We start from the raw sequence: 27,790 nt of genomic DNA, 5'->3' as shown, positions 1-27,790 counted from the left end.
TTGATCAGAACTTGCTTGAGACGGAGACACATTTATTAGTGTTATTGCCGTTGTAGTTGTAGGATTAGTACATATCATAAAAAGCATTGTTTCGAAATATAAATTTAAATAAAAAAGTAAATTTAATGATGAACCTTCAAAGATGATGTGAAAGTATTATACATTGCCGTCCTTAGTTCCATGTACAACAATTTGAGAATCCAACTTGATTTCCAATGAGAGAAGTATCGTTTTGCCATTTTCGGTCCTTGTAGTAACCCAAAGGTTTAGTTACTGATGTTTTGCCAGTTTCAATGACGGACACGTAGTAAGATACGGTAAAAAACTTTACCACACGTGTCTACACCAAATCAAGTGATACATAGATGCGATCAAATATATATTAATTAGTCAACTATAGTTAGTGAAAAATTGCATATGAAAGACCATGTGTCTTGTATTAATGATCCGGCATAAATACCCAAATGTGTTTAAGGATTTTTCCCCAAGACCTATGGACAACGACTACAAGGAACTTACATGGTTATGCATGTAAGCCCAAAAAAGTGCAAAGGTTGTGCATGAAATTCCGCTTGCTAGAAACCGCCACTAATGCTTGCATTAGAGTAGGATGTCTACATCACACCCCTTCGATGCATCCCTTCCCCAGACCCTGCTTGAACGCGAAATGCTTTGTGCACCGGGTTGCCCATTTTTGTGTGTGATGTGTATATGCAGAGACATCATATCTAGGAATAAAGTTGCTAGCATGAGATATGATGGGGTTGGAGAAGCATAGAGATCAATCAAAAGTATAATCTAACACATCCAACCATCATATTAGGATTCAGTTATAGCCTGAATCTTTATGGTTCAGTGTTCAAACTCTGAGCAAATACAGCAAGAGAAGCAACAAAAGTCTAGTTTGGGAAAACCCCAAGTTTCCATGACCGACTTAAATAGAAATTTGTCCGAAATTTTTTGAAGGTTAAACGGTATCCAATACCAGATATAAGGTCATTGATTTGCCAAATACTTCATTAAGCTCCTCCTTCAGAAGGCTCGGCTTCAGCATTGACGGTTTTGAGGTCCGGCTCCTCCTTCAGAAGACTTGACTTCAGCATGGCTGTTTGAGGTCCGGCTCCTTCAGAAGGCCCTGGTGCAGTGGCGTCGGTTGCTGGACGAGGGCACATCACATTCTTGATCACAGAAAAGTAGAGATCAAACTCTGCTTTGTATTTAGAGCAATTTGCTCCGATCCACTTCTCAGCTACACTGGTGGGCACATCATCCTGGTTGTCCCGCCCATGCTCTTCAATGGTAGGGCGAATTTCTTCGTATAAGGAATTGAGCCTCGAAGTGGTTTCCTTTGTTATCGCCTGCATGACATTGGCAAAAGTGTTAGGAAAAAAGAAATTTTGGAGCCGGGGGGTTTTTGGTGTTTTGGGGGGGGGGGGGGGGGGGGGGGGGGGGGGGGGGTTGGGGGCAGGCAGCAGGGCATGGAAGTTCCAGTCATGATGATAACAGCTACTACTTGGAAGCATTCTATCCGACCTGCCAAACCCCCTCAAGTTTTCGCGTTTCCTCTTCCTCCCTCCCTCGCAAGTGCTAGAAACTAGATAATAAGCCAAATCCACTGACAGATGCTAAAAGCAATTCTACCTTCCAAGGATTTTCAACAACACATCACCATCGCGCGTTTGAATGCTCCTTGATACTACTGCAATGCCATTGTTGTTATAAAATATCTGAAAACCTAACAGCGAGAGTTGCTATCGTCCAACAAAAAAAAGGACTCGGGCTTAGAAAGGTGGAAGGTTGGGTTATCAGTAAATCCGTGCGTTCGTGCTATATGTTTGCAATTGTTGCGAGTTTAACTTCCCTGTTCATATGGACTTTTCACACTAAAGGTCTAGCATGTTGTGTGCATATTGAACATGTTTTTTTCTGGATAAGTAAGGTTGTGCATGTAGATTATGTTGCAGCAAATCATTAGGCACATTATCAAATATTATCGGATACTGCAGGGCTATTTTGCTTGGAAAGGAATCACTATCCACATCAGGAAGGATTGACGAGGATCACCACATAATCCCCATTCTTGAAGACCTTTGCATTTTTTAACAGAGATGAGCAGGCAGTAATGTTTTCACTACGACAAGCATATACTATTCGAATACAGTAAACATTTTTTCCCTACTTCATGAGAATAGAAGGAAATAAGATTGTGCATTGTGAATGAGAACTCCACCAAGTGGAGGGTATGGTATCAGCTCTACTGATAATTCAGAAGAGCCAAAAAATCAAGAAACTTTCTGCTCACAACAGTTGATAACTAAGGAAAGTACACGTCATCCTAAAAGGAGTTTGGTTCTGGTCCAGCTGGGTTTTCACAGTAATATGGCCATCAATATGCTTTGTGTACAGCAGAACAAGATCTGTGTTCCACGGCGAAGCACAAAATTAAATAAAATAATAACCATAACAGTATAAAAAAGAACAAGAGAGAAGATTGAGAGAAAACACATAGTATGGTTGGCACAAGGGGGTAAATTTGGTGTTACATTGAAGGTATACTACTCCATAGAGCACATACTTGTACATTGATATCTTTATTATCTACAGAAGAGCTCATCAGGTTAAATGGAGTAGAAACATTAGCTCTTTAACCCCATGGAAAAATATGAAGAAAAATAAGTCGACAAAGTTGCCTACACCATGATGTGTTACAGAAAAAGTGATCATACCTCGTATCTGGTAACTTCTTCTCGTGCTTCCTTTGATGCAAACATTTTAGCAAAATCTCCATCATTCACTTGCTTACGGCTGGAAGATTTGCCCTTCCGCTTGGGAATGTGCTGAGACTTCTTCGGTGTTGAACCAGATCCAATACGTTGAGGGACGGCCTTTCCACTCAGCACCGTCGGATCACTAAGGCCGACCTCACTGTCATTCAATATCTTACTGTGCTCATTTCCTCCACTAGTTCCAGATATCACTTGAAAAAATTCATCCTCTGCAGAGTCATAAATTGGAACTTCCTCCACCGTATATCTGCAGTAAGAAAATCAGATTGAAATAAATATCCAAGAACTAGAAGGAAATGAGTAGAAGCTGTATTTTTTCCGATTGAACTCATCTACCTGATATTTTTCTCTTATTACTGTGGACAAATAAGTGAACTGCCTTAATTATATCATTTAGTTAGAAAGTAAAACTCAAGTCCTCCAACAATGAACCAAAATGAAACAAGCTTCATCTGAAAATTTACTATTGCTTTGTATCCCTTATTACATAAACATGTAATATTTCACTGAAAATAGTATACTCTCTCTTTACCCAGTTTTTTTTTCCTTCAATATAAATCCAGGTCAACTTGCTCGCACCGCGACTAATTCCACCGGGTACCTGCTACCTCCCACCAGCACAGGTACTGCATAACTCTGTCCACCAAGGCTTGGGCTAGGAAGAAATCACCTAGAGTTTTCTGGGCAGGCAAAAGATTTGTCACTCAGGCAGGAGTGCAGGACGAGCTCACGCTCGAAAAATTAGCAGAAGCTGCCAGGTATCTTGCAGACGTGGACGAGTTTCCCGAAGAGGAGCAAATCCCCATTCTCATCGAGTTCAGGGCCCAAATCAATAATAAAGACACGCCCATTTGGTTTCAACCCGAGACTTCATGGCTCCCCCCTCCCCGCACTAGGTCATACCCTTGGATGCTCTCTCCATACCATACCATGTTTCTTACGAGGAAATGAAAGGCTAGCTACTAGGTATGAAACAGAGTATGACTAGAATAAATCATAGAGCAGTGAGGAGCATGCCCATCCCATATGATATCATTTGAGCTTCCCTTTTCCTATGATCCTGGACATGGTACTGACGCATGAACTTGGTTATTGGTTTAACCAGTTCGTTGACAAGTCGTCAAGTAAGGAAAGGTCTGTTTATTTTTTCTAGAAATATCATTTTCGGCCTATCTATCGATTGAACCAGGGGCTGGGCTCTTGTTGAAAGACATAAGAAGTGGGATTAAGAATAGGGAAGAGCAGTTCTACTCATACTTCTGTTTATGGAAAGACATAAGACATCCAATAAAACGTTAGCAAGATCTCTTACTAAGCCCTTGCCAATCACATTTATATATCTCACCGAGGTTTGAATGGTATCACTAATGTTTCTCTTTTACAGAGAATCAGGATGTAGAAGTAATGGAAAGAGATCAGCTCCTGAAGAATTACTTGAGATGAATCCCAAACTTTGAAGATCTAGAACAATATGTTATATGCAAGACTACTTCAAGTCTTCTTCTAAAAATAAACATACAGGTCCAGTCTCCTCATTGTGAATCCAAAAGTCCAGTTCCTTACTGAAATTCGAAATAGACATCGATTTTTATTGAATAACAATAACAACACGAGGAAGAGCACACATATCAATAACAAAAAATACAAAAGAAACAAACAGAAGAAGAGAATACATGACGAGAAAATCACCAATCTAACATAGCTGCAGACATCTTTATTTAAGGTTTTAACTTTCATTAACTTTTAAGTTGTCAGATCCACTGCCTATTGCATAAAGGTATCAACATATCAAAGCAAATCGAGTTAACAGAACCAGAACCTTATGATTTGTACAAACTACAAAAACAAAGTTGAGCATTACCTGTCATCCCCTTCTTCCCAGACATGGTTGTACTCCTGAGACAAGATAAAAAGGTATCAAAAGAAGAAGAAATGAGACTGACAGACTCATATTGAATTTAGAAGCATCTACTATGCTCTAGAAAACAGAAGAAAGCATATGCCAACAGGCAGCTCCTTCCTCCCCCTTCTTTGTTATGTTTACCAATATGAGCACCTTTACGGCTTTACCCACATTCTTTCGCATAAAATTTCATTTGAAGTACTTACTTCTACCATTTACGTTAGCAGGAATCATAGTCCCTCCTTAGACAATCTCAAATCAACTGTGAAATCTTTGACCAATGTGATAATTTAAACCCCTTAAGACTGTGTATTCAAGGTCTCGGGATTAGAACAGAGTGCTCTCATCCTGAAAGATAGTGACAGCCGGTTTACATTCGAATTGAAAACACTTCAACAGTGAGGTTTATCAATATCAACGAGAAACAAAATCTCTAATCCCGTAGATCAACCAAGCTTTAAATGAGAAAAGTGAAGAAGACATCTACTACATAAACTTCCATTGTTGTGCTCTAAATTCAAACATAATAAGCATCAAGCATTTATCTGCAATAAGCATTATCCTGGATTACTTTCTTCTTCAGCCTCGAAAGCAACACACAATTTAGCCTCTCATAAAATTTAAGGTCATTATATGGTGGTATTTTAGGCCCTTGGATGAAGGAAGGAGATATATGTAAAGGAGTAAAAGGAAAATGACTGCGAGATATCGAAAGCTTCACATTTGAGAAGTACAAGATCTTAACAGAAGAAGAAGATGACACTTTCACTGAAGCAGTAGACAAGAAAAAAGATATCATTCTTTTAAGATGTCGTAACTCTGCAACAACTTTAATGCACGTCATTAAAGAACAGACTATGATCAGAAAAAAAGACTGAATTCGGTAAGGATACACCATACTACAACGTGTGATTTGCGGATTGTAGTATGTGACTAGCAAATTCAATCTATATGCATAAATGATTAATCTGTTTGTTGTCTAAATTCTGGAAAGAAGGAATGAGTGAAATGATGCTACAACAGTCATTCTAGATATAACAATTCATAAGAAACTTAAGTTACCTGGAATCCTTGAGACTTGGCACCCAGAAATATAGAACAGTTTGCAGCTCCACACAGGCAACGAACAGTTGCACCCCCATACCACTCAAAATTATAGTTATACGCCAGCTCCATTCCAACAGATATATCTTGCTTTGCAAATATTCCTACCCTTGTTTCCCCTAACACTGTCCATTTCCTTGTTTCACAATTTGGTTGGCTGGGAAATTCAGGAACATACAGTATCAGTGCTATCAATCAAATCATCAACACCAATTAACCAAAATAATATGCCACTGACTGACCCAGATCTGTATCTTATTTCACTTTTCATCAATTTGACAACTGGCATTTCAGCACTTACCATGAATGATTTATGAATCTTGCAAAACTTCCCTTCCGGGTGGCATCAATGAAATAATTAGCATCCAGAGAAATTATGTACGCGTCCTTGAGCTCTGCACAAATCATACGAAATTATAGTAGTGATCGGTAGACACATTGACAACCATCTCTAATATTGATAACTTACCCTGAGCTTCATAAGCCTGGGACCTTTTCTTTGCCGCAACAGATGATATCACTTCTCCACAGTATTCAATGATGAACTGTCCAGCCTAATAATGTAAAGAGAGAGGAACTTGATTGCAGCTAATTACGAATACGCCATAACTACCGTTACTGCGCAAAGGCCTTTGATATATTCCAGAGAAAGCTCGAATTTGATAGGCTCAGTTCTGGAATTTTTCTTCACGTGACCGTCAAAAAAAGAAAAGTTTTTTTGTATATGCCGAAACTGTGCTATACAAACTATTGGTCACCTAAAAAGAATATAGGGGGATTGCTTCAGAAGAATTACCTTTATGTCCTCATCAGCTAAAAGACCCCAACCACGCCCTTCAGTCCTGAACAACTTAGTTTTTGCATATTCACATTTCTGGAATCTCTGTGGACAGCAAGCAAGCAAAACATTTCAAAACAATATGCCTAAAAATATCTATATGAAACTTACTATCTCTTTCAAATACGGCACTGAGTAGAATCTCCCATTAGTTATTGAAGCAGTAAACCGCATATAAGGAACTACAAACTCCTCCTCGCAGTAGATGAAAGGATAAATTAAAGTGAAGAAAAATTCTCAACACGGAAGGAACTAAATGACAAGCAGCAATTATTTTTAATTTTATCCTTTCATTTTTAAGGGAATAACCAGGGGCAATTATGGCATATGGCAACTGCTCAGAACAAAGCAAGTTCAATCAAACAGAGATTCGCAGTTCCTCAGCGTATCTGATAGATAAACCACTAATCTTAAAGCAGCATTTAATCACACCCCGATGAAATAGGAAACCTTCTGTACAAATACAGTGATCGATAGTTGCTTTTTATCACAAAAATCAATCAAACAAAATATCACACCTTCCCAGAAAACCTTCTTGCCACAACCAAATCTTCAAGCAAATGAGTCACTGTTTACAGTTATAGACAGCACATGACCTCCCTAGGCAATATCATATGCAACGATGACACGCTTTGCTGCATAAGCACAGCATGACAATTTATACAACTCGGCTTCCTCATATCACACGTAAATCTATAGAAAGAGCAACATATGGTGCTTTTAACAGCCAAAAGATGTTTTAATCAAAGGTGTGAAAGGAGAGAAAAGAAGGGAGAAAAATGTTCATTAGTTACCGGTTTACAACATAGTATAGAGCTCCTTTATAGGACTAGGAGTATAGTCTACACAAAATAAGACTTCCTAGTCACAAGGATGTCTTAATTATAGATTTATAGTACTACCATTAAGAATATTTTTTTAAAATAACTGTGGTGTCCGGGCCAACTTGCACGCACCTCGACTAATTCCATGGGGTACCTACTACCTCCCACCAGCATAAGTACCGGATAACTCCGTCCACCAAGCTTAGATAGACGTGAAGAAATCACCTATATTTTTGCCTCTACTGGGTTTGAGCGTGAGACCTCTTGGTTCTCAACCCACTTCATGATCATTAGGCCACTCCCTCGATGCTCCGTTAAGAATATTTCATATAACAATTTATACAATTAATCGTATACACATACAACAAATCTAGGCGCACTCTAACTATCACAATAAAGTTGAAGATCATATGCTCCACTCGCACCACACAAATACCTGATTTCTAGAAATTTTTGCTAATAATTCGACGATTTGCTAGTTTGAAATAATTAGATAGGTTAGTTAACATGAAATATTGACTTGACATGTTAAATAATGTGACATTATGCACTGCCCACGTTAGACGTGCAACATGGCAGATGAGCATGATGTAGTGCCATGTGAGACTTTGTCAGCTCATTACAGACATTTTAAGCAATGGACCTTTTGCTGCCTTGTAATTATAGACTTCAGCATTCTTTTTTTGCTGCAAAGTTTCTAATAAAATCACTTTTACTTATCAGAAAATGTCTTGTTTTGGCCTTACGTGGTATAGGCTATAAACTCACCAAGAATATTTTCATTTTCAATAAAATGGATCCTAATATAAATCCAAAAGATCTAGGACGTGAAGGAGTGGACAAATGGTCTGAAATATTAAGGAATTAAGTCTTCCTAAAACCAGTCAGAAAAGAAAAAGTAAAAGCTCCAAGAATAATCACTTCAAAAAAAAAAAAAAAGGACATGTGGAATGATGGATCAGAGAATATGAGGGCTGCTCCTAGCCTGCACAGAACACAATCACTGGTAGGCCATGAGCACAAACATAGTTGAATAAACCTGTACTTTTAGAACAGTTTTACAGTACGGAATTGGCTCCAGGTGAGCAAGAGTGATCCGAGGAAGAGAAGAAACAAACAGACACTCATAAAGCAGTAGATGCAGGAAACAGTTTGCCATATGCTCCAATCTGATGATTCATCTCAAGTGGGTGGATGAGGGAAAAACAAACATGATGGAGGATACTAAGACAAAGGTTGATTTATGGCGGACTTATCAAGAAAAAAAATGCTATTTAGAGCAGAAGACTAGTTTCTTCCAGCCATTTAGAAGTCCCTATGCCAGATTGATATGAAGCTCTTAATGTCTTAGTGGCTGATAGGGAGGAATGATTAGAATAATAGTCGGAGTTCTAATTGGGTGTGAGGAAGAGTCCCATGATGCGCATGGAAAAAGGAAACATTTGGAGACTGATGAAGAAGAAAAATAAAAGCATGGAAAATTGACAAGACAAGAAACTGGAAAAAGTTCCATCACATGAAATATATGAGGAACATCATGTGGAAGAGTTTTGCACCTTTTGCACATCATGCAGGGAGGAGATATTTTGACCTTTTTAGGATAATAAGATGGTTTAAAGCTAGTTTTAGAAATGGGTTATGGTAGAATAGTTTCAGGATTGGTCATAGAAATGCTTTTTGACGGGTTCTTGTTGAATAGTTTCAGGACTGCATAAAAGCTTTTCTCACAATTTGCATCTTTTTCCTTCTCTCTTTTTTTTTTTTACCTATATATTTTTTATAGTTTTCTGGTTTTTTTTTCTTTTTTTTATATAAGCGTCAACCAGAAAAGCAAAGTTGCTGGAGTTGGGACTCAATCCCAGGTCGTCGATCGAAGGAAAGAACTTGAGCGTGCCCACATATGCAGTTCGCCGTTTCGGCTCCTATAGTGATTTCTGTTCCAAAAAAGTGTTTTATAAAATTTATACACCCATCCAAGTTAATTAGGTATAAATATCATTCATCAAGAGCTAATGAAATCATATTAACAACAATGAGAAGCTAAAAAAAAAAATGCTGTGACATGGCCTTCTTTTGAGAAGGTGATACTTGCATTAAAATAGCACTATAAAGGTTATGGCGTAACATGGCTTTTTTGAGCTTATCATAAACGTTCTAAAATACCATTACTTTCACACTCTTTCTCAACATATAATTGTGACACAAATTTGGTGCACTACCCATAAAATCTGTTGTAAGTTTAGAAATCTATTAGACCACTGTAAAAGTGTACTAATAAACAGAAACATCATGACAACTAATTAACCGAATCATCTAATTTACCTGATTCAGACCCCACTTGTGGGATTACACTTGGTATGTAATTGTCTAATTTACCTGATTCCTGCAATTTTCACCACACTGACAGTATCCCGGTGTACATTCAGTACTGGTCAGTAAATTCAAGCATCTTTCTCCACACGCACTTTCAGGATCAGCGGCATCATAATTGCATTCGCAAATAGCGATATCCTCTTCTTTCAGTTTCTTATGTCTGTAAGACATTAGTGCATTCCAATTAAAATTGACCAACTAAAGCCAAGATCAGTGATAATTGAAAACCATTTCACTCCAAATCAAGGTCAACTAAGCAAGGTATGCATTTTTTAGGGCACAAGTTTTCTTTCTCTTCTTTTTGGTGACTTTTGGGATTCAAGTTAAGACATCAGAAGCTTCCTTGAAAGCCAAAAAGCTATAAACCACATAATGAAGAAGTAGGATGCAAAAATTTCCATAGGAATGAAACATAAACTTATTTCTCTATCACAGAAATAAAATATTTTTCTATAGAACAAAGAAAAAGATGACTCATAAGCATAATAAAACATTAGTTTCAACTCACAGAAAGTTCTTCCTTTTAAGCTTGACCAGATAATCATACTCCGGAGTCCAAATTTCTTCTATTACTCCTGTTCTTGCAATTGAATTCATACTCCCACAGCATTCTTGGTACAACATGGAACAAGGTACACTAGTTTATCAAAGCTTAATATCTTTTTTTTTTAATCAGTGGTTTATGAAAGTTTTATCTTACCAGTGAAAATAGTAGTAGCTACAACCAATCTCTTTTGCATAGTTATAGTATCCATATCTTAGATACCCAAACTAACTGTTTGGACCATGACTATAATCAATATGCCATCCAAGTGCTACTCACAATTGTAAACGACGTCACAATAATCCAGAAGTCTAACCAACAAGTGTATGAAAATGAGCTTCAAAGTTTAAAGATCATCAAAAGAAAGAATGCAGTAAACAGGCAGGAAGATCATCATTAAAAGAAGCAAAGAAAAAGTCTGAACTCACTTTCGTCCTAAAAACTCATTTTGAGTAATATGAGTAAATGGCGTTACTCCTTCCGGCAGTTGTACCTTCAAAAAAAGAAAAAGGAAAGAATTCACCTCATTACTTGATACAAATAGAGGCAGTGTAATGGAAAATCAATTATGTCTAGGCAAAGGGGCTGCATTTATTGTACTGGCTCCACAAACATTATTATACAGTATCATCCTAAATATACGACTGATAATGAGTAAATCAAATATCCTATAGCTAACTGATTCCATAAACCATGTCACCGATGTGTGCATCCATGTTTTGATGGAAGGGCAGATGAAGTAACTCAATCATAAGGCACAACTGAATGCAGAAACCATAACATCAACCAGCCACACCAGTAGGTACTCATAAGCCCACTTTTTTTTAATAAATAAATTTTATTAACAAAAACAGCAGCATTAAGATGGTGCTGGAACTGTACAACGCGTATGACAGCTCTTTCCTGCTGCAAGGAGTCAATATAGTCCAAAACAGTGTCGAAGTGATTGACATTTTTCATAAGCCCATTTGTTGAGAGAACAAAACTGACTTTGTTGAGGAAGATCAGCTGTTGATGAACTAAGCTTCAAACTAGTTAGTTGCGAAGGGCAAGAACAAAGTAGAGCAATCTAGAAATATACTGACTCAATATCACCTGTTTAAATGGTCTATGCAATCTATAGCACCAGAGTCTACTAAAAAAATGATGAAAAAACCCACTTTCCAAGATGCATTTTTTTGTCCATAAATACAAAACCCATATAATTACTCAAGAGAAGACCAAACTAGCCTCAAGAATTGTTTGTGAATTTCTTAAAATTATGTCTTACAAAATTCATTCGAGCCAATGCCTCGAACCCTTGGTAGGAGTATGTTGCCATTCTTCCTTTATTTTAATATTTTTGTGGATGATTGTTGCCAATTACTAGCCCTTTTTTTTTAAAATCAGCAAAAAGAAGACCAATTACTAGTATTCTTAAATTAGTACATTGATAGGTATAGAGCAGGCTACCAACCGACATTCTCAGGATCCAAATCCTACAAATCTTTCTTTATAACTGAGACGAAATGTGATATATACAGCCTCGAAATCTGCACTAATCTTCTCATCAGTTCTGATGTCATGTAAAAAAAAAAAAAAAAAAAAAAAAAAAAAAATTTCATCAGTTATCTAGGTACTGTCTTCTCGTGATTTCAGCAAGCCCACATCATTACATGACATCATCACTTCATGTGTTACTCATCAGAGAAGGAAAAAAAAAAAAGAGAACATCACTTCATGTGGTGCATAAATGATCTAGAGCACATTTGGATCCAGGAATGGTAAGCTTGAGATCTAAACTCTTCAATTTTTTCCAGTTTCACCCAAGGAAAGTGTCACCGAAACTTGAAAGACTTAAATAGAAAAATAATCTATAAACCAAGCAAAATATGCTACATAAAGAAAACAAGATAAGTACATGCATCTCATCAATCGGTATCCAAATATATCAAATGTCAAAAGAAGTATGTCCTCAAAATCCGAAATCAAACAAGTAAAATCGGACCAAGATAGTTGTCTGATGCGCCGTATGCCGTAGGGCGCATCAGATATTGATTAGATCTTCTTGAAGAAGGTAATTCATAAAATTCTAGCTCTTGCTTCCTCGAACTTTTCTCCCCGATCTTCGCCTTTCCCATGTTCCATTGTTCTTCTTTGTCACCGTATACTAAAAAGGCTAGTAGGGATAAGAGAATGATTTTATAACCCCATCACTTCTCTTGTGTTTAGACACAAACAAAGTTTGACAGTGAAATTGTGGATCTAGTTAACTAAGTTTGAAATGAGCGATAATTTGTCCTAATCCTAATAATACTACGTGAAGCGCGTGATCACCCAAATTCCTAATGCCTTAATTATACAATAATTATTCAAAATAATTATTAATCTAATACATAATTATTCGTCAACGTAAACTGTTCTTTTTCGAAATAATTGTTCTAGTGTGGCAATATAAATTTATAATACATATCATCAATACGTCCATTTATGGTTAAGCAATGCAAAGCAACACCATCAAAATTTCACAACTTATACTCTCTTGCTCTAATGAATTTACCTATTTTTCTTTTTTATCCATCTAAAACCGGCTTTCTTCGAATGAAAAATTCTCCGTCCGACCATTCAAGTTAATCAGTTAACTTGCATTCTAATATCTCATTTGTGATGTATGCTTTTTCATACTTAAGACTATTAATCTAAAAACTATTTATAAAAAGCTTTTTACCAACTTAATATAATGAACTGTTCGAATGCTTTATTTTGACTGTGCTGGTCCTAGTATGTCATTTTTCTTGGTGTAGGTTCTCTCCTTTTGATATATGGCTTTTATAAGAGGTTCCCACAATTGTTAATAAAATTATTTACCTTATAAAAAAATGTCATTTTCTGTAGGATTGTCAGTTATTCTCTTTTTCTTTAGTTATCACAAATCTAACATTACACTTTTTTCTCGGTAACAGATCCACAAGTCCAAATTTAGTCAAAGCCACTAATAATTAGGCTCTACCAAGATATATTCTCCATATTTAAGAAAATCATTTGGGGTTACTAAAATTAGCTTCTCATCTGCTGAACTAGTAAGGAACACCATCTTGAATCCCTTACGAGAAAGCTTTAAATTTGTTCACTCTTTAAACAATACAGCCACATAATTACGTACAAGTTATTCAATGATCACTTTGCTAATGTGAAGTAGATAAATATATTAAGAAGTAAACCCGAATGCAAAAGCATTGGTCCATGTCTAAAGATTGATGGGGATGTAAAACCTTTTCTTAACCAATGTTCACCCAACTTAGGAACAATGACTAAGAACATTAACAAGAATGACCAAAAGATGAAAATCAGAGAGAAAAGTTCAAAGAAGCTAGCTGCTAGACACAGAGGCGGCTCAAGGATATTTGTGGCCTAAAGCCAATATTGATGAGAGGCCTTAGATTTTGTTTAAAACGACTAAATGTTAGAGCATTTGAAATCTATTTTCCTTACGTTTTGAAATGCAAATTTATTTTAACCTTGTATAATCAATTTCTCCAACCTTTTTAGGAGTTGTATTATAGTTTAAATTTTTTTAAAATTTGAAAAACCGGATTCATATTGTCGACATATTTAAATTATTATAAATGATTGAAAAGATAAAATATAATTATAAAGTGAAAATAACAAAAAATAACAACAACAACAAATATGTAATTAAAATAAAACTTGAAAATTAGAATAATAGAATGATCCAAAAAATTGATAAGTTGATTGCCAAATATTTTTCAATAACTCTTCGGAATGCTTAAAACGCGAGGAAAAAAATATAAAAAAAGACCGCACTATATATATTTTGTCAATATAGTACTCTTAAGTTATGTTTTTTCACAAAATAATACTATAACTTATCATACTTGAACTCGGAAAAGATAAGAAAGAGAATATAGAAGTGCATAAATGTTATGTGAGAGATAGACTCTTGATTAACAAATAGAGAGTGAATAATGTAAAAATATAAAATAATTTCACTTGTCAGATTTTTTATTCACACAAAAAAGATTTGGCAGTGATTCATATGCACCAAATTTTTACACGTAAAAGATTCGAAAGCGTGATTCATATTTCTCAATTTTTTACTCACATTGTCACTCCAATTAGTCACACATCTAAAAATTATTTGGGTATACAAAATTACTTTTCTACTTAAAGGTATACTCATTACTCTCCAAAATAATTAACAATTTAGCTTATTATTGAAAAAAAAACAAAATGGGGCCCCCCAAATTTGGGGGCCTAAAGCACAAGCTTTAGCGGCTTTACCCTAAAGCCGGTGATAAGAATCGGGTTACTTGAACAAAACAAGATTATAATGCGGAAGCAAAAATATGAAGATTAAAGACAAGAATATAAAGATGGCGAAATTCAAGAATAAAATCCCCCAAATTTCAAGATTAAGTGATAAGAACCCTAATTGGTCTTAGTATTCAAAATTAGCGGATTAAGACTAATTAAGATACTAATAGAGTCAATTCAAGAACTTATATCAAAAGGTGATCTAGACCCCTATTTCGAAGAAATTAGAGACAATAATTAGTATAAGACTAATTACCTTCTTTAATTTACGAATAAGAACCAAAGATATCAAGCAGGAATTAATCTTACCTCTTAAAAAGAATCGTTCTTATAAGGTTGCAAGATAAATCCAAAGTAGCCACACACAAAGGTGTAAAGTAGAGAAACTCTCAATAATAATAATATTTTGTCCATGAAAATAACAAAATCCATCCACCTATATATAGGGAAACTTATCCCAAATAGAATAGGATTAGAATCTACTTATATGGAAATAATTAAATACTAAAACCTAATTAGGATTAAACTAGGAAAGCATGTAAAATAATTGGCAAACTTCTTCCTAATAGAATAAGGAGAAGGTTGCCCAAAAGTCACTTTGTACGTGTGACTTTCTCAACTGATTTGGGTTGGATTTAATTCCTTTCCTGGGCAGAAACTTCAGCCCCATGTGAGCTTGAATTTAAGCTCTTTTGGGCTCCATGTGGGCCCAATCTTCCTCTTGAGCTTGGACTTGGATCATGAAATATGTGTAGTATTTAGCCCATTCTTCTGCATAATTCTTGGACTCGTTCTTGGGCTTTTCTTCCACGATCAGCATCTTTTTGATTTCCATTGAAGCCTAGCAACCTTGGCTTGCATCTCCTTAGCTTGTGACCTTGACGACGATCTTCTTAGAAGGGCTTCATAGCGCCATCCTTGCCCATGGAGCTATCATCCCCTCTTCTTGAAAAGAATTAGTCCTCGAATTTAACCTTTCATCAAACAAGGACAAGTCAACAACATTGAAAGTAGCACTTACATTGATACTCGCAAAGAGCGATCCAACTTGTAAGCATTGTCTCGATTCGCTCAAGAACTTTAAAGGGTCCATCGCCTCTAGCATGCAATTTAGACTTCCTTTTGGAAGGAAACCTTTCTTTCCTCATGTGAACCCAAACTGAGTCCCCAGGCTCAAAGATGACTTGTTTTCGTCCTTTGTTTCTTCTCGAAGCAACTTGCTCATTCCTCTTTTCAATGGCCAGTCTAGTTCGCTCATGTATTTTTCTCATCATCTCAGCTTTATTTGTTCCATCAAGACTAGCAACATCATTAGTAGGCAATGGCACTAAATCAAGGGGAGTAAGGGGATTAAAACCATAAACAACTTCAAAAAAAGAAGACCGGTAGAAGAATGAATAGTTCTATTATATGCAAATTCCACCAAAGGCAAGTGATCCTCCCGAAGTTAATTTACCTTTCAAAACAGCCCTCGACATGTTACCTAAAGTTCTATTCACTACCTCGGTTGCCCGTCGAGTTTGTGGGTGACAAGAAGTAGAAAACAACAATTTGGTCCCTAGCCTTCCCCAAAGAACACGCCAAAAGTGGCTCAAAACTTAACATCCCTATCACTAACAATAGTTCTAGGTATGCCATGTAATTTCACAATTTCTTTAACAAACAAATCAGCCACGAGAAAGCATCATTAGTTTTCAAGCATGGAATGAAACGAGCCATCTTAGAGAATCTATCCACCACAACAAAGACACTATCCTTACCATACTTTGTTTTCGGCAAACCTAAGACAAAATCCATAGAGATATCTATCCAAGGCGAAATCGGAACAGTAAAGGCGTGTACAACCCATATGGCAAAACCACAGATTTAGCATGTTTACATTCTAAACATTGTGCATAAAATTTTTCTACATCCTTGCGCATGCCGGGCGAAAAGAAATTTTCAGCAAGTATATCTAAGGTCTTTGGCACTCCAAAATGTCCCATAAGACCCCCGCGATATTGCCTCTTTTACAAAAACCTCACGCGATGAACATGTTGGCGCACTGACTTATTTTTCCTTGAAAAGGAACCCGTCGCGTAAAGTGAACTATCGTGGTCCCTTCAACATACGACATAAGCAACCCCCAAACTCGGAATCGTCAAGATACAAACCTTTAATGTGCTCGAATCCCATTAGTTTAGAAGTAAGAGTAGAGACAAGAACGTACTGCGGGATAATGCGTCGACCGCATTGTCCTTACCGCGCGTATGAAATCACATAAGGAAACGTCTCAATGAACTCCGCCCCGGCAGCGTGCCGCTGCTTTCAACTTAGCTTGGCCTTTCAAGTACCTCGATGACTCGTGGTGTCTTTATCACAAACTCACGCGGCCGCGGTAATGTTGCCAAGTGCCTCTTACCGATGCGTATAACTCACGATCATAAGTAGAATAATTCAATGTAGCTCCACTCAATTTCTCACTAAAATATGCGATAGGCTTAGAATCTTGCATTAAAACGAGCCCCTATACCTTTTCCACTAGCATCACATTCAATTTCAAAGATTTAGAAAATCAAAGTAATTGCAACAAAGGTGCGGTAACACAACTTATCCTTCAAGATATTAAATGCGTGGTCTTGTTCTTTTCCCCAATTAAAAACCTTATCCTTTTTATGACTTGATTAATGGTGCAACGAATTGTACTAAAGTCCTCACAAATCTCTATAAAAACTAGCAAGTCCATGAAAACTCTAACTTCCGTCACGCTCTTGGGTGTAGGCCATTAACTGCTTCTTTAATTTTATCTACATCAACCTCAACACTACTTTGAGCTAACAACAAAACCAAGAAAGATTACTTTATCGCTAACACAAACGTGCACTTGGACAAATTAGCATACAATTGTTGCTCCAAGACATCAAAAGACTAACCTCGAAGTGTTCCGTGTTCTTCGAGAGAGGTTGAAAAGATCGAATATCGTCAAAATAGACCACAACAAATTTGCCATGAAAATCCTTAAAGATATGGTTCGTTAGTCTCGTAGAAAGTACTAGGTGCATTAGTTAAACCAAACGGCATCACTAACCGCTCATACAAGCCATACTTAGTTTTGAAAGCGGTTTCCACTCATTCTCGGGATTCGTTCGAATTTGGTGGTATCCACTTTTTAAATCAATTTTAGAAAATATTTTAGAACCGTACGGTCAAGCATATCATCAGACGGGGAATAGGATGGCGATACTTTCCGTTATTTTGTTGATGTGTGACAATACACACATCCTCAAGTACCATCTTTTTTGGTACCAAAAGCACGAAGAAAGCACGGGCCCATACTTTCTCTCGCAAATCCTTTTCAAGTAACTCTTACTTGTCTTTGTAGTTCCCTGGTTTCGTCGGGATTGTTGTACAAAGCGACTATTCGCGATTGAGATCCGGGCACAAAGTCGATTTGATGTTATTCCTCTCGAAGGGGGTAACCCAGGATATCCTCGGGAAAGACATCGTTAAAATCCTGCAAAAAGTTTTGAAACAACACTAGGCAAGAAGGAGCTAAATCGTTAGTGTTAATCATAACTTCCCTATATGTAAGCAAGATAATGGGCAACCCTCTTTTTCGCAAGTAAACACTCTTTGGCTTTTGCAAGTGCTCACTATTTTTTCACTTAGCCTCTTCCTCCTCACCAATTCTTTCTTTTTTATCCTCTTTCCACCTTTTCTTTTCTCTTGTCGCTACCGTCTCTCTCCTCACGCCTCACTTGATTTTTTTTTCCTCTCTTATCTTACTCTCTTTTTGATCCTTCCCCATGTTTTCCCATTGTTTCTTCAATCGTTGTTGGTCTTCATACAACCGGAAGGAGTTAAGGGTGCTAGAATATACTTCTTTCCCTTATGTTCAAGAGAGTACTTATTTCTCCTTCCATGAACGGGAAGCATACGTCGTATTGCCGTGGTCGTCCCGATAAAATATGACAAACTTGCATTGTACAACATCGAGAGAACTTCGTGAGTAATACTCCCCCGATAGAAAAAGAAATCATGCATTGTTTACTCACCTCGAGCTCTCCACATCCATTCAACCATTGGAGCTTATAATTGGTCTTACGTTTCGTGCGGAATTCCCGATTTCTCGCACGTATCGCTCGCACGTTAGCACAACTACCATTGTCAATAATCATAGAGAGCAAATTTTACCCTTTATCCCACATCGTGTATGAAAAATATTTTCTCTCCGTGCCTCATCAAGCTCTCCCCGTATTAATGTTCATAAGACGCCTAACTACCCCCAAAAAAGTTCCCTCGGCATGAGGACCCATCTCTCTCGTCCTCACTCTCAACACCCTCTTCTTCTTCTTCTCCTCACTTTTTCACTCTCGTATTCCCCGTTATCTTTAATTAAGATAGTTCTTCTATTTGGACATTCAAACGCCTTATGTCCCTAAAAGCGACATTTGTGACATTGTATTGCACTAGAAGGTGTAGAAGGAGTAGAAGTTTTTGTGTTAAAGTTTTACCTCCGTCTTTGGCCTCCCGTTTACCTTTGCCACTTATCATCTTGTGCTTTGGGCGAGTTTTCTCCTCGTGTGTTGGCCGTGGCCTCGCTTGGGCCCTTTTAGTAGATGGGTTTTCCGTGAGGCTGGCTTTGCTTCCTTTTTAATACGTTTTCTACTTTTCGACCAAGCCTACTGCCAAGCTGTCTAAGTTTACGTATTGTTGCGATTCTGCTTTCTATCGACTATTTCTCCATTTAACCCGTTAAGAAACCTAGCCATAGTGGCTTATTCTTCATTACAATTTGCTTGGATCGTAGCCATATCCGCAACGCAGAAATAATCATCCACGGACTTAGAACCTGCCTAAGAGTTTGAAGGCGTTGTTGCGAATCTCTTTGAAAGTGTGATGGCACGTGCAACTTTCGCATGTACTCTTTCATCTCGTCCCGTATGCAACGGGCGGTTCTCGGTGTCTAATGCATGCTGCTGCTATATGTTCTTCCCCAGTAACGGCGTAGTCGAAAATTCAGCCACGGCGGACAAGTTTATACCCCGCCCGGAAGTAGTTATGACGGTCGAAGATGGCGTCACATTTTCTCGATCGAGGTACAAATGCGGATCTCTTGTTCGCCAAAGTGAGGATCTTCGTCTTAATCTTCTTAAGATTGTCATCCTCGGCCACAGCTCGTGGTGCCCTTCTTTCGTTCCTACGCTTTGGTAGCTTAACCAAGGTCGTCCTTGTCTCAATGATCCTCGCACTTGTTGGAATTAAGGAGGTCGACAGTTGTCTCTGGCACCGAGCCGGATGTTGTTAGTTCTCCTTCGGCTATGTTCGTTATTTGGATTAGGTGGATTTTGAATTTTGCCTCCCAGCAACTTAGTCGGGCGGTAATCATTACGAGCGTCTCGACTAAGTTGTTGTTTTGAGTGCTGTCGCTCTCACACTCTGTTTGAGACGTCTAGAAAAATATTAAGGAATAAATATCTCTCGGTCGACCTTTCCTCAATTGATCTCTCGCCTACTTCTACTTTACAAATTACTACCTTTGGTACAAGGTTATTTCTAGGATTTATATATAAACCTACTAGTGATCCTTTAAAAGTAAGATGTAGAAGAAAGAAAAAAATTACCAACTCCCGGACGGATTGGGTTTGGCGAGACAAGAGAAAAAGACTAATTTGTATGAAAAAAATATTCCCCAATTTCCCTCTTCTTGGTTTTCCTTCTTGATGTTGGAAAAGCAAGAAACTCTGATAACTATGGAGTTTCTTAATTTGCAAGATTTTTTTTTTAATTTTTTTGCAATATAGCTTTACTATTTTAAGCTACTAAAAAAAAAGTAGAATTTTCGTTTTTTTTTTTTAATTTTTTTTTTTAATTTTTTATTTTTTACGAAACTCTCAAGATTATCAAGAACGGAACCTTGATAGCACCGCTTCTGATACCTTGATAAGAGATCGGGTTACTTGAACAAAACAAGATTATAATGCGGAAGCAAAAATATGAAGATTAAAGACAAGAATATAAAGATAAGTAAATTCAAGAATAAAATCCCTAATTTCAAGATTAAGTGATAAGAACTAATTGGTCTTAGTATTCAAAATTAGTAAGATTAAGACTAATTAAGATACTAATAGGTCAATTCAAGAACTTATATCAAAAGGTGATCTAGACCTATTTCGAAGAAATTAGAGACAATAATTAGTATAAGACTAATTACCTTCTTAATTCGAATAAGAACCAAAGATATCAGCGGGGAATTAATCTTACCTCTTAAAAGAATCGTTCTTATAAGGTTGCAAGATAAATCCAAAGTAGCCGCACAAAGGTGTAAAGTAGAAAACTCTAATAATAATAATATTTTGTCCATGAAAATAACAAAATCCACCTATATATAGAAACTTATCCCTGAAATAGAATAGGATTAGAATCTACTTTTATGGAAATAATTAAATACTAAAACCTAATTAGGATTAAACTAGGAAAGCATGTAAAATAATTGGCAAACTTTACCCACTAATAGAATAAGGAGAAGGTTGCCCAAAATCACTTTGTACGTGTGACTTTCTCTTGATTTGGGTTGGATTTAATTCCTTTCTGGGCAGAAACTTCAGCCCCGTGAGCTTGAATTTAAGCTCTTTTGGGCTCATGTGGGGCCTGATCTTCCCCCTCTTGAGCTTGGACTTGGATCATGAAATATGTGTAGTATTTAGCCCGTTCTTGCATAATTCTTGGACTCGTTCTTGGGCTTTCTTCCACGATCGGCATCTTTTTGATTTCCAATTGAAGCTTTAGCAACCTTGGCTTGCATCTCCTTAGCTTGTGACCTTGACGACGTCTTCTTAGGGCTTACATGGCGCCGTCACTTATGGAGCTATCGGCCGGCCTTGGCTAGACAGACTTCCAAATCATTTTTTTCCATTATATCACATATGAGATATTAATAACGGTTATGTTGTTGTTGTTTCACATATGAGCTATTAAAACACAAGTTAGCTTATTAACTTGAGTGTTGGTGGAGAATTTTTTATTCAAGGAAAACCATTTTCAGATGGATAAAAAAGAAAAGTAGGTAATTTTATTAGAGCAAAGAGAGTGCAAGTTACGAAATTTAAATGATATAACTTTGCATTCTTTAGCCATAAATGGACGTATTGATGATATGTAATATAAATTTTTATTGTCACACTAGAACAACTATTCAACAATTTATTTTGATGAATATATACAAGATAATTAAAGCATTAAGAATTTTGGTGATCACGCGCTTCATGTGGTGTTATTACGATTAGCACAAATTACCGCTTGTTTCAAACTTAGTTACTAAATCCATTGTTTTACTGTCAAACCTTTTCCATGTCTAAACACGAGAAAAGTGAGGGGGTTGTAAAATCATCCTCTTAACCCTACCTAATCTCTTTAGTATACAGGGAGAAAAGTTCGAGAAGCCACAGTTAAAATTTTATGAATTACCTTCTTCAAAAAGATCTAATCAAAATCAGATGCGCCGCAGGAGGGCGTATCAGACATCTTGGTCTTATTTTACTTGTTTGATTTCAGATTTTGAGAACATACTCCTTTTGGCATTTGATATATTTGGATAGCTCTTGATGAGTCATGCATTTATCTTGTTTTCTTTATTTAACATTTTTAACTTAGTTTACAAATTATTTTCCTATTTAAGTCATGCAAGTGTCAGCGACACTTTCCTTGGGCGAAACAAGAAAAGATTGAAGAGTTCAAATCTAAAGCTTACAGTTACTCTATGATGTAATTATTCATTCCAAATGTGCTCTAGAATGATGATTTGGAAGTTTGTCTAGCTTCTTTGAACTTTTCTATCTGCTTTCATCTTCATGTCATTCTTGTTAATTTCTTAGTCATTGTTTCTAAGTTATCAATTTTTTGACATGGACCAATGCTTTTGCAATCGAGTTTACTTCTTAATATATTTATCTACTTCACATTAGCAAAGTGATCATTGATTAACTTGTACGTAATTATGTGGATGTATTGTTTAAACATTAAACAAATATAAAGCTTTCTTGTAAGGGATTCAAGATGTTGTGAAGCTAGACAAACTTCCAAATCATCATTTTCGTAGTAAAATTTGGTCAAATTAAGATTAAAGCAATTCTCATAAAGATGATCGGTAACATGGAGTCATTAATCATGCTTACATATTTATGGAGCTTTTCAAGATTCAAATTATTCTTCAAATAGGTTCCTAGTTTGACTTGCTTGAAGAATATTGGAAGTCAACTCTAAGGTCTCTATAAATATTGTTACAACGTTAAACCTTGAGCTAGGTGAAATGTAGTTGGACGCTTTGTCTCGCTTAGCCGGAACTGCAGTGCAGACACTAAAGCACTAATTGCCACTAAAGCGTGTACCTTATCACTTGCTTGAAGAATATTGGAAGTCAACTCTAAGGTCTCTATAATACTGTTGTTACGTTAAACCTTGAAGCTAGGTGAAGTGTAGTTGGACGCTTTGTCTCGCTTAGCCGGAACTGCAGTGTAGACACTAAATCATAATTGCCACTAAAGAGTGTACCTTATCATGCATGGGTTCTACGTTGAAAAAGCCGCACTAAATAATAAAACCGTAGCTGTCAATGCAATATATAACTCCATCTATCCCAATTTATGTGATATAGTTTGACTAGGCACAAGGTTAAGAAAGAAAGACTTTTGAAACTTGTGGTCTAAAACAAGTCATAGATATTTGTGAGGTTGTAAATCATTTCATTAAGGGTAAAAGGGAAAGTTTTAAGTTAAATTATTTCTAAATATAGAAATATATCATTCTTTTTCGGATAGACCAAAATGGAAAGTGTATCACATAAATTGGGACAGAGGGAGTAATTGTCAAGGAAACTTTATCGAATAGAAATAAGAACCTACCAAGATCCGTACCCACGAATCTTAAAATTTAGATCATGACGAATCTAACCTCTAGATTCGTACCCGTATCCGACACCTGCACCTGAGTTCGAGCAACATAGCTAAGGTGTATACCTTATGGCAAATGGAGCGGTCCTTAAGAGGTAACATTAAATGATAAAATTCTCACCTAAATGTGGTGGTGGGGGGGGGGGGGGGGGGGGGAATATCGTCCATGTAATTATTCTTCAATTTCATTTTTTTATTTTTTTTCATTTACGTTTTTCCCTATTGAATCGTGTTTTATTTGCGCTTAAAGCTCCAATAGACCTCATTACCTTTTTGTGCTTTCGCCTTTGATAACACCGGCTACGCACATTACATTTATGACTCTCTTCCACAATGGTCTATTTCTGCATTGGGGATTACAGTGTTGTTAAAGGCGCGCACACTTATGCCCTGAAGTGAGGCTCAAAACATGTTGATTGCTTCGCCTCACTTAATGTGCGCTTGTTGTTGCCATCAAGGCTTTAAGACATACTTTTTCTTGTCAATGAGCCTCTTCTGAAGAGGCGACACTAAATAAATGATGTTCACTTTATCCTGATATTTTTTCATATAATTATGAATCATGCTCTAAAAAAACATATATATTCATTTGCGCCTTTTTTGCATTAAAGCCTGCGCTTTATTTGCGCTTTGCCCTTAAAGCTCCAACTTACCTTTGAGCTTTTTTGGGCTTTTTTACTTTTGATAACACTGGGTAGGAAGCAAATACGAGCATGCTACCACTTTTGGCTTTAATATCTCCAAGAAACCATACATGCAACCCAAAGACAAGTTAAACTAGTAATCCAAACATCAAATGAAAGCTTCCATTCATGTTGCTCTCAAGAAGTGAAAGTTAGAGGTAACTTTTAGTCATTTTCTAATGTGCAAAAGCGGAAAGTAAAAGCGCGTTCTTCATACTCCTTAACTTTACATCCTCCAAAAAGAGGATAAGACAAATGAGAAAAGAAAGGGATAAAAAAGACATCTTTGGTTTGAGGCAACAAGTACCAAAATGAATACTATCTTGTGTTAAATATTGCATATCCTTCCAGGCTTCATATGATGTAAAGAAAGAAAGACTACTGTGTCTTTTCTTTCTAATTTTAAGATCTCCTTGAATGGATCTTCCTTTATTTCTCTCATTTCATATTGCTGCTTGGAGCAGGTAGCTTAGAAATACAATAGTTCCTCAAGAACAGACAGTCAGTCCATGCAACATCACACTTTAAAATTTTACAACAGGCTTGAGAAATACTAATAGATAACATGAACTAGGCGTACCATATCGCTTTTGTCTTCACCGTCTTCGCCTGAATGCAACATCTTGCAACCTCTGTCAGAAATCTGCAAACTCCAAAAACTCAACAAAGTAAAAGGTTTTTATCAATTTCATATCCAAGCACAAGATCACACACACACACACACAAAAAAAAAAAGGTAGCCATTAATTGGCAGGCCTATCAACTAAAAATGGTCAATTTTTGTGCTCCCTGTTCTGAAAATGCAAATGCGACTGTGGGGAAGAAAATATTTATTTTATTGCTATTACATATAAATAAATAAATAAATATTAGAAAAGTCTGAATTTCCTTCTACCAAGAATCTGGACACAAAAAAGAGCTCGAAAAACAAAATAATTCAAAGGTGAAATCTCTCAAAAACAGAATTACCAATGCCTGTAAACATAGATATTTTAGATGAAATCAGAATAACCCCTTCAACAAAAAAGAAAAAAGAACCCACAGAAGTCTTTAAAAAAATCAAAGCCATAAATATTTTCAAAAGTAGTGTCATTCAATTCCTTGAAGTGGGTTTTCTCCAACACCGCTAATGTCTTAAAGTATTCGATAAAATCGGAATTCCCCATTCAACCAAATAGATAAAAACATAAAAATCTTGAGAGAAAAAAGAGAGTAGAACAATCTATGTTAAAAAAATGAGTTAATTCAATGTGGGTAAACATTTATAAAAAATAAAAAAGAAAAAAGAATAGCTCTCAGTACTATATACAGGTATGAAATGAGGTGCTCCACATGTATGTTTAAGGTTTGAAAAAACAAAAAGAAAATCTGACCTCGCCCAAAAAAAAAAAAAAAAAAAAAGGCAAATTTCTCAAAAGTAGTTTCATTCAATTCCTTTAAGTGGAATTTCTCCAACACCGGTAAACGATTCAAGAAATAACATCAAAAACTGGCCATTCAACCAAAGAGATAGAAACACGAAAATCATGAAAAAAAAAAAGGTAGAACAATCTATGCACAAAAGGGGTTAATTCCATGTGGGTAAACATAAATTCTTTATTAAAAAAAACTAATTCAATGTACTATACACTGAGGTATGAAATGAGTGCTTCACATATATGTTTAACATTTAACCGAATAAACCAAGGCCTGTAAACATTATTCATCATTCAACCAAACAGATAGACACACAAAAATCTTCAGAGAGAAAAAAGTAGAACAATCTATGCTTAAAGAAAAAGGGTAAGTTCAATGTGTGTAAACATAAAAAAAAGCTAGTTCTAAGTACTATACATTGATTGTATCAAATAAGTGCTTCACATATATATGATTAAGGTATGAAACCAAAAAAAGTCAAATTCAGCTTATCTTTTAAGAAAGAACCTAAACCCATATAAATCATCTTTTTTTAAAAGAAAAAAAAAAATTCTCAATAGCAGTTTGATTCAATTCCTCTAAGTTGAATTTCTCCAACAATGGTAAATTTTTTTATTTTCTTTTAAAGAGTCTTTTTGCCGCAACTTTAACACAGACATTTTATCAAACAGTTGACAGACATGGACAAAAGGGGTTAACTCAACATGAATAAACATAAAATGAGAAGAAAAAAAAAAACACTAAACCCATAAAAATCTCTTTTTTCTTAAAACATAAAATGTGAAAAAAAAAATAGTTTTAATTACTATACACTGGCTTCACATATATGTTTAAGGTTTGAAAAAAAAAACTAGTTCTAAGTACTATATACTGGCTTCACACATATGAATATTAAGGTATGAAAAAAAAAAAGAGTAAAATAGAGCTTACATTTGCAGAAGTTAGGGTTCTCCGAAAACTGAATAATCATCTCTTCTTTGTATACATATATATATACACACAATACTCTGTGTGTGTGTGTGTGTTTGTTGTGAAAGAAATCAGATTGTATCAATTCTTAAACCCCCAGGTTTTTCAGACGGTTGTGCAAATGGTTTTTAAGGTAACACACAAATTTTGGGTTTTTATATTAACACTCGTTTTCATTTATTTAGTTATGCTTCCTCCCCCTCAAATTATCTGTCAGTTTTTTAATTTTATATGACCCTTCAGAAATATTAATTATTTGACTAACTTTATTTTTATTTATGTTTTAAGTTATAATTTTTTTTTTATTAAATGTTTACTTTATTTATTTTAAGTTATCATCTCCACTAATTGACAAAATTCCATTAAGGGTAAACTAGGAAAAAAAAAATTAATTGTGTCTTGAACTTTTAAAATTATAAATAATTTAAAACAATAATTTAAGACGGAAGGAGTATGATATTTTTCTTTTCATTTATTCCTTCCCTCCCAATTTATATGGAGGTATTTAACTAGGACACGAAATTTAAGAACGAAAGGAAGATTTTTGAAATTTTTGGTTCAAAATAAGTTATACTCCCTCCATTTCAAAATAAGTAAAGTTTTTACCTTTTCATATTATTCTAAAATAATTGGTGTTTCACTTAATAAAGAAGGTGTTAATTGTTTTCTTCTAATTTTAGCCTTATTTAAGTAAGTGGAGTTTTACACAACGAATAAACCATTAAAGAGCTACTCCTATTTCTTTTCAAGGCACTTGATTAAGGGTAAGGTTTTATTACTTTCTAAGAATGAGTAATTTTTTAATGGACGTTACCAAGTTAAAAACACCATTTATTTTGAAACGGAGACAGTAATAAGGTGTGAGTGTTTGTGTGCGTGTTTATTGTGAAGAAATCAGATTGTCTCAATTCACAAAGCCCCCAGATTTTCAGACGGTTGGCAAAGGTTTTATAGTAACAAACAAAATTTTGGGTTTTCGATGTTTTAATATTGACGACGTCGTTTTTGTTTGTCCACGGTACATTGGACAAAAGTGGGAGTTACATGATTTTGTTGTTTCCATTTTTGTCTCTAAATTTATTTTGTTGTTTCCATTTTTGTCTCTAAAT

General features: G+C 35.9%; 1 protein-coding gene across 2 annotated transcripts; it reads right to left on the bottom strand.

Annotated features, from left to right (window-relative positions):
* Window positions 1-781: 781 nt before the first annotated feature.
* On the bottom strand, window positions 782-26,773 carry LOC132041195 (histone-lysine N-methyltransferase ASHH1-like). 2 transcript variants are annotated; one of them, XM_059432025.1, is made up of 11 exons: window positions 26,643-26,773; window positions 24,877-24,939; window positions 10,801-10,865; window positions 9,832-9,988; window positions 6,590-6,676; window positions 6,263-6,347; window positions 6,095-6,188; window positions 5,752-5,950; window positions 4,648-4,682; window positions 2,727-3,033; window positions 782-1,358 (listed from the first exon to the last, which is right to left on the bottom strand). In XM_059432025.1, exons 2-11 carry the CDS (start codon window positions 24,916-24,918, stop codon window positions 1,020-1,022), a joined length of 1,410 nt encoding a protein of 469 aa, XP_059288008.1. In that variant the 5' UTR covers window positions 24,919-24,939; window positions 26,643-26,773; the 3' UTR covers window positions 782-1,019. The 2 variants fall into 2 exon arrangements, with proteins under 2 accessions (XP_059288008.1, XP_059288007.1); XM_059432024.1 differs by having other exon boundaries at window positions 24,877-24,955; window positions 26,643-26,758.
* Between the last annotated feature and the right edge of the window lie 1,017 nt (window positions 26,774-27,790).

The sequence above is a fragment of the Lycium ferocissimum genome, chromosome 12 (assembly GCF_029784015.1).
Source record: "Lycium ferocissimum isolate CSIRO_LF1 chromosome 12, AGI_CSIRO_Lferr_CH_V1, whole genome shotgun sequence".
Lineage (NCBI taxonomy): Eukaryota > Viridiplantae > Streptophyta > Magnoliopsida > Solanales > Solanaceae > Lycium > Lycium ferocissimum.
The sequence above is the reverse complement of the archived record's forward strand: the minus strand, read 5'-3'. Positions and strand labels throughout refer to the sequence as shown.

What these genes read in the sequence shown, in the direction of transcription:
- LOC132041195 (XM_059432025.1), bottom strand. Translation starts at nt 24,918, where the DNA reads ATGTTGCATTCAGGCGAAGACGGTGAAGACAAAAGCGATATG. An exon ending in GTGAAGACAAAAGCGATATG is followed by an intron (nt 10,866 to 24,876) that starts GTACGCCTAGTT and finishes CTTTTTTTGAAG; the next exon opens with GTACAACTGCCGGAAGGAGT. An exon ending in AAGAAGTTACCAGATACGAG is followed by an intron (nt 1,359 to 2,726) that starts GTATGATCACTT and finishes AATGTCATGCAG; the next exon opens with GCGATAACAAAGGAAACCAC.